Source organism: Alligator sinensis, unplaced genomic scaffold (assembly GCF_000455745.1).
Source record: "Alligator sinensis unplaced genomic scaffold, ASM45574v1 scaffold651_1, whole genome shotgun sequence".
Lineage (NCBI taxonomy): Eukaryota > Metazoa > Chordata > Crocodylia > Alligatoridae > Alligator > Alligator sinensis.
The window spans coordinates 2,323,014-2,333,496 of record NW_005842014.1 but is presented as its reverse complement, the minus strand read 5'-3'; the positions used below and the strand labels follow the sequence as shown (position 1 = coordinate 2,333,496).

General features: G+C 41.0%; 1 protein-coding gene across 7 annotated transcripts in view; it reads left to right on the top strand.

Moving 5' to 3' along the window:
* ZFAT (zinc finger and AT-hook domain containing) overlaps positions 1–10,483 on the top strand; it is a 226,156-nt gene that overhangs the window by 131,664 nt on the left and 84,009 nt on the right. For all 7 annotated transcript variants that reach the window (XR_003093659.1, XM_025202075.1, XM_014519165.2 and 4 more), the window contains 3 exons: positions 2,989–3,142; positions 3,406–4,871; positions 6,178–6,410. Coding sequence is in view for 6 of the 7 variants with exons in the window: in XM_025202075.1 (XP_025057860.1) it covers positions 2,989–3,142; positions 3,406–4,871; positions 6,178–6,410 (1,853 nt within the window). In the remaining variant the exon portion in view is untranslated. The remainder of the gene's footprint in view (positions 1–2,988; positions 3,143–3,405; positions 4,872–6,177; positions 6,411–10,483) is intronic.

The following is a 10,483-nucleotide window of genomic DNA, read 5'->3' as shown; positions in this document are numbered from 1 at the left end:
ACGGGCCCCCTGCCACAGGCAGCTAGATCACTGCTAACTGCTGCACTGATAGATTGGGACGAGGGCTGGGACCTGTCCCATCCTTGCAGCTCTTTCTAAGCCCTGTGCCTTGATGTGGGGCACAGGGCTGGGACCTGTCTCTGACCACGACAGTACCTGGCCAGCCCTGGCTGCACAGGGAGGTCTGCATGTGCAGCCTGGAGCTGGCTGGGGACTGCCCAAAACAAGAAGGTCCCCAGCCACCTCCAGGCTGCATGTGCTTCTCTGTGTAGCTCTGTGTTATTATTAAGGTTGCAAAGCTAAGTACTTAAGTTGGGAAATGCCAAAGTGATGGTTGTCTGTGCAATGTTATGTTCTTCTATGTGTGCATGTATACAGTCTTTAATTGCATGATCCTATGCTATTTTTTTCATGAACACATGGTGAGTGCTCATTCAATGAGCAGCTATTCTATATCTTACTTTCTTTTTGTGGCTCTAAGTGAAACCCACATTTTACTAACTGTATAGGTGGCATGCTTTACTCTGAAGGCAGAATCTTAATTTCTTCATGAGCTTTTCTGTGGTGCTCATGACTACAGTGCGATTGCTTCACAAATATTAATCTTCACATCATCCCAGTGAAGTGAGAATATTGTCGTATGCCTGTTCTATAGGTTGGCAGCTGAGGCATAGGGATTAAGACTTAAAGAATTATCCACTCATTTTGGGTGGGTATTTTGAGAGGCACAGGACCTGATTTTTTTGAGCAGTTAGCATCCTATTGCTATTATCTATTCAGAGCACCGCTCCCTGTGGATTCAGTCATAGCTGTGATTACTTAGCATTTCTAGAAATCAGACCCTGGGACAAGTCAGGCACTCAGGAAATAAGGAACATAGTTATTTCCCTGACTGGATTTCCAGTCTTTTCCTGACTTCCCACTCCTTAGCTGCTACTTTTCCTCCTTCCCACCAGCTTTTTCACCTCCTGCTTGTGCTTTGTCAACACTAGAGCTATTGAGAGCAAAGGTGAAACAGGCTTTAATTCTAGTGCCTGGTCCAACCCTGGCTTGGAGGAACAATTACTGAAAAAGTCCAACTTTTTCTCCAGTAGCTCTGGGCTGGAGCATTCTTTCATTGTGTGGGGCTGGTGCATGTGCAGACCTGTTGCAAGAAAGAGCTGTGAGAGGACAGACCGTGTTTTGGTTGGTCTGGGAATATTGCTCTTCACACTCTGTTTAGCACTAAAAACTAGGAAGGAAAGAATATGCTAAAAGAAGGTAGAAACTTAGAGATGTCAGCTGCTAATATTGAAGTTTTTACTGAGCATGTGCAAGAAGCAGCTTTCCCTCACCCCCACCCATCCAAGGTAACCAACACCTCCATTACTGACAATCGCATCGTGTGTGCCCACTCAGTTAAATATCTCCAGGTTGCTTCAGATTGTGAAGCGCATGAAATGCTTGGATTCATTGTCAACTTTACAAAAACCAGGATACTTTACCAACCCACCCCAAACCCAGCCATCTGCTCTTCCACATACTATAATTAGAAGGGAGTCCTTGGACAATGTTGAACATTTCCCTTACCTGGGCAGCCAGCTTCCCCAAAAAGTAATCAAGGACAATGATACTCAGCACCGCATAAAATTTGGCAATGCTGCCTTTGGATGACTCCAAAACTGTCTTCAGTGGTCGTGGCATCAGAACCCAAATCAAACTAGGCAGTTGTCATCCCTACCCTGTGGTATGGGAGTGAAACTTGGACGGCGTATTGGAAACACCTAAAAGCTTTGAAATGTTACCATCAGCAATGTCTTTGAAAAATTCTCCATGTCATCTGGAAGGACAGAAGCATGAATGTCAGCATTCTGGTGCAAGTAAACACCACCGTGAAGCCAAATTTATATGGCAGCAGGTCTTTTTGGACAGGGCGTGTCATAAGGATGCCTGACAACTTGGCTCTCAAAGCAGGTCCTATACTCCCAACTCAGCAGTGGTCAGCACTCTAGGGTGGGCAAAAGAAGCAATTCAAAGACAGCTTGAATCTCTTATCTGAAGAAATATGTAATTAACATCAATACCTGGGAGGTTCGAACACTGAATTTGTTCCAAATAACGTGATGTATGACAAAGCATTGACAATTTTGAACAAATTTGGAGACTATGTACACAGATAGACAAATGAGACAAAGGAAAGATCTGTGACCTGACATCACCAAGATCTATTCCTCCCACCTTCCCGGAACTATTTGCCACATTTGCCATTGGACATGCAGACCTCCGCTTGGGCTCCTCAATCATCTGTGGACTCATCAATTCCTTATTTAGTGAAAGACTGTCATCCTCGTATTGAGTAATTGTCTACGATAGCAGCAAGCAGCACCTTCTCCATCCCCGCAACAAAGTTTTATAGTTTGGTTAAACATGGGTGGGTTTTCCTGGAGACAGAGAAAGCCCCGTCCCCGCACTATGGCTAGGCCCTTCTCAGATTTCAAGTCTGTGTTCCAAGGTATGGGGATGCTATGGAGACTTCTCCTTTGGTCAGCTAGAATTTTAAATAATGGACAAAATGTGATGTATTTCCCAATCTCATTCTTGCAATAGACTAAAATGTTGTCTGAAATTTTCTAAAAATTTGAGCCTGAAGCACTTTCTCAGTATCTGAAATTTCAATTTGAATGGGTAAATTTTGGTAAAAATAGGAATAGCTGGACAGCAAACCTCGTAACAAGAAATGTTAGACAACTGTAATTAACATACATTCATTATTGATACTAGTCCCATATGAGCTATGCAGTGCAGGCACTAGATGTCTACTGGAAGGTTTTCTTACTTTACTTGCACGACGTTTTTTTTTAAGTTATGTGCACAAGAGTAATGCGTACCAGAGAAAAATAGTTAATGATTGTTACTAGAGTAAATATATTGAATCAATTTGCAGATCACAGGCAGTGTACATTTTAATGCAATGATTTTAACAAGTCTTTATTTTGATCTCAATTTTAGGAGCCACAAAAATAGTTCCAGTTGAGGCTGCTCCCCAAGAAACGGAACCGGCAACAAATTCTGAGGCAGCTGTTCAAGACCAAGCTCAGCGAAGAGGCTATCAAGAATATGCCATTCAGCAAACACCCTATGAGCAGGCAATGAAATCAAGCAGGTAATTTTAAAAGCATTTAATTTTCTTGTTTTGAACATGGGAGAGAATTTTTTTTCTGTCTTCAGTTTTATGTAAGCAGAACGTCCAATGATCAGTAGGCAAAAACACTTTGCGTGAGACATGGCTGCTCTTCATAATGTGAAAACGTCCTGAAGAATTTTGTTTTTTGCATACCCTTAGTCCATAATATAGAGCAGTGACAGCATACTTTGCGATTGTATATCAGTACTCTAATTATAACTGTTGTTTGTTGTTTATTCTAGGCTAGGTCCAACTCAGCTAAAAATTTTTACTTGTGAATACTGCAACAAGGTATTCAAATTTAAACATTCTCTCCAGGCTCATTTGAGGATTCATACAAATGAAAAACCTTACAAATGTTCATACTGCAGCTATGCCAGTGCCATCAAAGCCAACCTCAACGTGCACATGAGGAAACACACAGGGGAAAAATTCAGTTGTGATTACTGTGCATTCACATGTCTCAGCAAAGGCCATCTCAAAGTCCATATTGAGCGAGTCCACAAGAAAATTAAGCAACATTGTCGCTTTTGCAAAAAGAAATACTCGGATGTCAAAAATCTAATCAAGCATATCAAGGAAACGCATGACTTGAAGGACAAGAAGGTGAAAGATGTGTTTGATGAGCTCCGCTTGATGACCCGAGAAGGCAAGAGACAGCTGCTGTATGACTGCCATATTTGTGAACGCAAATTCAAAAATGAACTGGATCGAGACCGTCACATGCTAGTCCATGGTGATGAAAGACCATTTGCTTGTGAGCTCTGTGGCCATGGAGCCACAAAGTATCAAGCACTTGAACTTCATGTTCAGAAACACCCATTTGTTTATGTCTGTTCTGTATGCCTGAAGAAATTTGTCAGTTCTGTAAGGCTTCGTGCACATATCAAAGAAGTTCATGCGGATTTGCAAGAAACTTCTGTTTTTAACAGTTCTATCAATCAGAGTTTCTGCCTTCTGGAGCCTGGAGGTGATATCCAACAGGAAGCACTTGAACAATTAACACAGCCTGCAGATAAAATCACTCTCCTAAGCACTGAAGCACTTAGCATACCAAAGCAACTTAACTGTAAAGATGAAACAAATACCACTGAGGTAAGCCATAATGATCAGCTTGACAGTCATTTAAAAATTGAGGCTGCCCCTTCCTTAGAATTGGAAAACTCTCTGGTGGAGAGTGCAGCTGAGCTGCCCTGTCAACCATCAACTGATGCAGAAGTACCGCACATTGAATCACATGCAGCGCCAAATTGTTTTTTGCTGAAAAATGCTGCTAGCACTTCAGAGGAACCAAAATTGTCTCCTGGAAATGAACAGGAAGTCAACTGTGATAGTTCAGTAAATATACAGGGTGATGAAATCCACCTGCTGTTGCCGGGAGGCAAAGACTCGAGTGTGAATCACAATGATATAAACATTGAGAGCCTTTCAGTTTCTGACGAGAAAGGTCAACCCTTTCATGCTAGTGAATTAGAAACAAGCACATCATCAAATCAAAACATGGCAGAATCTACAAATCCTCTTCCAGCACCAGATTCCAGGGAAGCCATCAGTCCAAAACCAAACTCTGCTAGCACAGCTTCTGATACTCGGGGAGGAGCTGTGGCCTTTATGCAGATTTTGGATGGTTTACAAAAGAGACAAATGAACACAGAGTTGTGTGAGAAGATAAGAAAAGTTTATGGAGACCTGGAATGTGAATACTGTGGTAAGAACCAGTAGAACTGTGTGAGTTTTATTTCAAATGAATCACATAACAGTACATTTTTATTGCATTCTTTTTTTAAATGTATAGTTCACTGCATTTTCATGGTTAAGCAAAGATTCTGGGCTGGATTTTGTCATCCAGTCCAATTTATTGTGTTCAGAACATACAACCATCAGGGAAACTGAGGAAGAGAGAGGTCTTTGTCCAAACAAGTCTTTGCTTTACCAAATTCTTTGTTAGTATTGCAGCCCTGCTAGGTATTATTTTAGCAGCACAAATTAAGGCTGTGCACTGCAGATTTTAACTTTTACATGGGCCAGGCAAAGATGCATGTATACACACCAGAGCTGTATGATGGCAGTTTTCATTTTCATACTTATATAAATCTATTCCTTTGAGCTGAAAAGTTTTAGTCTTAGGATGAAACTGTTTTGATTCTGTTGTTCTGGGTGGAAGCTAGGAAACTGGAGGGAGATTACTCTCTTCTGACAGCCCCCAAATGGAGAAGCTCTGAAATTTGATTCGTCTTCACTGCCCAGGAAGGGAAAGGAATTAAAGTTTAAAGAAAATCAGTTAAAAGTTTTGATACTTTTAAGTCAATATATTTGTGCTTTCATTTCAAGGCATTTCTGGAACCCTCATATAATTAAGTTCAGAGCGGCTGAAGAAGGATAAGTGCTAGCTCGGTCTACCATCGTATTGATAGTTCAGCTTAACCACATTTGCTACGGGCTCGCGTATTAGAATGCGGGAAGAGACTTTAAGGGTGTCTTTACACGTGCTCTGGGGGTGCTCTCATTAAAGCTCCTGCAGCGCCTTATATATTCAGCATCCCCGCCACTCGTTCCACAAGCTTTAGTTAAAGGCCCCTGCTGCCATTTGAAGCATGGGGATGCTGAATACACGAGACATGGAGGCTGCTGAAGTGCACTAATTAGCACGCTCCATCAGACCCAATTAATCGAGTCTGGTCCAAGGCGCTGTAATTACAGTGCATCGGAGCAGCATCTCCCCATATCTACAGGCACCCTAGAAGACCTCTTCATTGGGAACACATTTGTTAACACATCCCACAGAAAGGGTGACATTCATACAAGGTCACTATTGTGTTTTTCTAGTTGTGCATGTAACAGTGAAATCTCTTTGAGACAATTTAACAGGTATATTTCCAGAAGGAAGGCTTTGTAAAATTGTGTTTTGAATAAAAGGGAACTGAACATTTTTTTTTTTTTTTTTTTTTTAACAATATCAGTTTTTACAAATGTCTTTAGAAATTACTTGTTTTCATGTTTAATTTTATTTTTAGGCAAGTTGTTCTGGTACCAGGTCCATTATGACATGCACGTTCGTACTCACACTCGAGAACATTTATATTACTGCTCCCAGTGCAATTATTCCTCCATCACCAAAAACTGCCTTAAGCGTCACGTCATACAGAAACACAGCAATATTTTGCTGAAATGCCCCACTGAACACTGTGACTATTCTACTCCAGATAAATACAAGCTTCAGGCACATCTGAAAGTTCACACAGAGCTGGTAAGTAACAAAATAAATACTCTTTGCTTTATCAAAATTCTGTCTCATCTCTGTAATGTCACTTTCTTTGAACATTTCTTTCAAATTTGGAAAAAATCTTAATGCAGTACATATGCTCTGTCTCCTCTCCTCCTTCCTGGCTGTTTTGGGGCTTGAGACTTTAAAAGGGGGTATGGGACTGTTGCTACTTCTGACTCTTTCCACAGTTATTAGTACCACAAACTAGTATGTTGCTGTAACTGTTAGGATAAGCTGACTTAGTTGTAAAGGAAGGCATTTTTATGGTTAGTGTGGTTAAATCTGGTCAGTCTTCTGTTACAGCTATCATTTCCGTTCACGGTGGATCAGGAGGGTGAGACACCTACTTCTGAAAGGAACACAGTCTTGTTCAGGTCCCCACCCCTGCATTGAATTACTGGGTCAAGTGCCTGATGGGTTATGGAGGTATGAGTGGCCAGTCAGCATCATCCTTTTCAGGGCTCTATCTGCAGCACATTTATTCAAGAGCATCTAAGGAACTCCAGAACATGTTGCAAGCCAATTTTGCTCCAAGAAGCTCTGCCTATGATCCAGTGCCTCTGTCTGAATATTATGCAGAAATCAGTATTTTCTACACCAGATTTGCTCAGTTGTCTTCCACGTCTGAGTTTTCAATGTATTGTTGTGCTCTGAACTACAGTTTTAAATTACATAAGTATTTTATGAGCATCTAGGAGATGTAGGCTTTTTTATTGCTGTTAGATGAAGAATTTGTAATGAAACCATCGTGAGTGCGCAATTGACATGTGCATCTTTAAGCAGAATTGGAATTAATGCAGTATATTACAAATATTTATTAAATATTTATTTCATGGCTCTTATTGATTCCATGAATCTGTGTGGCATAGCTAGTACTGAATAAAGCACAATTTCTGATTTCAAGAAACATTTGGAAAGCTGTTCTGGAATGTATAATTAAATATTATTTACTGGCAGTGCCAGGAGGGTGGCATGAGTTATATCCTAGTAATTTAGATTTATTGCAAGACATTCAGACAGCTCCAACAGTAGCAATTTTGTTAAGTACCTTTTGAATTCATTAAACTTACTCTTGAATACATTGTTTACTTCTACATAGAAGAAAACATAGTAAATAACAGTGAAAGTTGCCCAGAGAGAAGATCCATATGCACCTCCCCTTAAAAACAAGAATTACTGAGCTAAAGGCACATTTGGGCTTTTAACTGCCCCCCTGTTAATGTAAGTCCCTATCTGTTCTCAACGTGTAAAGCGTACAGTATACATACCACATTTCTCTAGAAAGCAAAACTTTACTTATCACCTAGTCTGTGCTAACGTGTCTGTTGGATGCAGTGGATCAGCGAAGCTGTGTCTTGTTTTACTAGAAGCATGGTGTGGAATAAAGACTTTGTTCTTAGAGTGCATTTTTTCTTATAGATAGTTCTGTGTAATTGCTTTGAAAAGCAGTTAAGTGTAATGTTTTCAGACCCTCCTTGCTCAGGCAGGAGATAGACACTTGGTTAGTATCTCCAGGAGTTGGAACAGAACCCTCTTATGACTCTTACCAAGTGCTGGTCTGTGGGGACTTGCAGGAGAGTTTATCTATAACCAGCAGGTGATAGAAAAGGAAAGGACACAATCTTATATTTTTAGGTATCTGTTTTCTCTCTCTTATTTTTACTTCATTTCAGATAATCTAGAACTTCCTGAATATAGCTGATAGTTTCCACTTCAACAAAACTGCAACATAGCGCAATAAAACTCCAGCTCCTTTAGACACAAGTTTTCTCACTTTTTTTTAGTTGAATAGATGTAATTTCTTAACAAGAACTGAGATTTATTATAATCAGACAGTTTTCCTAATAGTGGTTCCATTAAATTGTTCTGAATTTCTTAACCTTACTCTTGTAATATATCAGTAGTCAAGTATTTACATCTTACCATGAAAAGGAGTAACTAAGTGACAAAATGGTGGCCAAGGTTTAAAAAAAAATTGGAGTTTAAATATACATTCCTAAATCCTTATTCAAAATTGCCGAGCATTCAACAGCTCCAACTAATCTTCACAGCCAGAGGCCCAGGACCTTGATGCAAAGTAGGATTGAGAATGCATCTCCAATTAGATTGCATTGGTAAGCAGAGTCTTTCAAATTTCACAGTGACAGCTATTACCAAATATGTATTGAACATTTAAAGTGCACATTTGTTAACCTATATTTTTATCAAGTGATTATTAAATAGTATAACTAGAAATGGCCTTTTCCAGATGGATCTTCGTACCTAAACCTTGTGTTTTTTAGTACTTTACATACAGGTTGTACAGTAAAATATTTTAACCAATGTATAAGCATCTTCATGTAAGAAAAGCTGCATGGATGTATATGGAGGGTGCAAATTCAAACATTCAGAAGCTATTCCCAGAATTAAAGTTGCCTGTGAAGCCTAAGTTTAACCCTTTGCTTGAATACCTTCTGATTTTTCATTACATACTTATATACAGTATTTCTTTTTCCTTTTGGATCTTTTTTTCATTTGGCGCCTGGGGTGACTGATGTTTTTTTCAGATAAATCAGATTTTCAATATTTCTTTTTATCCTCATCATCATTCAGTGTAAGGCCTCATATCTTATTCTCTATGCACCATCCAAACCCTGCACTGAAAAATGAAATGATTAATTTTCTCATGGGCTCTTCTGTGGTACTTATTGTCACTGTATCTGTGCCTAATAAGCATTAATTAAGTTATATTTGTAACACCCTGCATGGTAGAGAGGATTTTCATAGAGTGGGAACTGAGGCATAGGTTGCTTAAGACCAAAATTTGCAAATGTCTTCACTAATTTTCCATGCCAAATTGGAGACACCTAGGGCTTGATTGATCAGAGTGCTTAGCATTTCTATACCTCTTTAAATGTTCAAACCATGGTGTAAGGCATTACCTAATTAATCATCCCAGCACTCTTGAAAGGTAAAGAGGAATTATAATTGCCTCAGATAATGAACTGAAAGAGGCTCAGATCCATAAAGGTCCAGACTGACGAAAGTATTTAGGCACCCAGCTTCCACTGATGCAAACTGAAGAAGTTAACTTAGCCAAGAAAACCCACTGAGCCAGTGGCAGAGCAGAGATTAGGATCTAGAGGCCCCTTGCTCTTAACTTGGCAGGCGTTCCTTTGGACCAGGGATGTCAGACTCATCCAGCCCCATTGTAGACTGGATGGGTGGTGCAGGCTTAGTCCACAGGCCAGATCAGGCCCACAGACCACCCTCCCTCCCTTCTGACCTTCCTCTTCTTCCACCCCCTCTCTGCCCTGCCTGCTTCCCTCCAACCTCCTACCATACCTGATCAGGTGGCTGCTGCAGCCGGTCTACCACCCACACCATGAATCCCTCAGTCACTGGAACAGGCATAGCATGTGGCAGAGTCCAACTGGATTGTGGTGCCCCAGCTGGATGGCACCACATGTGGTGCCCGTTCCATGCACTCTGGTTCTGGGCTGCATGTACAGCAGCCACTGGCTCCGGTATGCTGGGGCACAGGGGAGGGGAGAGAGGTCTGTGGGTCCAATCTGGCCTGTGGACCAGCTCTACATTGTGAATGCACATAGTGCCCCAAGTGGGTCTAACCAGACCCAGGGACAGTGTCGGGGGCCAGATAAGGGTGCTCCATGGGTTGCATGTGGCCTGTGGGCTGTATGTTTTGACACTCCTACTTTAGATTTCACTGCTTCAAGTGTTGGGATATTCACCATTCTTACTGATTTCAGTTGCAGGTGTGTGTGCAGGCCTTCTGGTAAGGTGTTTGGTATCTCGAATTAGACCGCTAGAACATGAGGAAAACACAGTCCGTGGTCACGTGTAAAAACTCTGGTTTAGGTAATTAGTTCAGAATTAAATAGGAACTCTGTGTCAGTGGCAGAAATCAGAACCCAGGTCCCCGGAGTTGCTTCATCACTGTATTCAGTAGCCGGAGCCACATTACTGTCTTACTACTTTTCATAGATTCATAGATGTTAGGGTCGGAAGGGACCTCTATAGATCATCGAGTCCGACCCCCTGCATAGGCAGGAAAG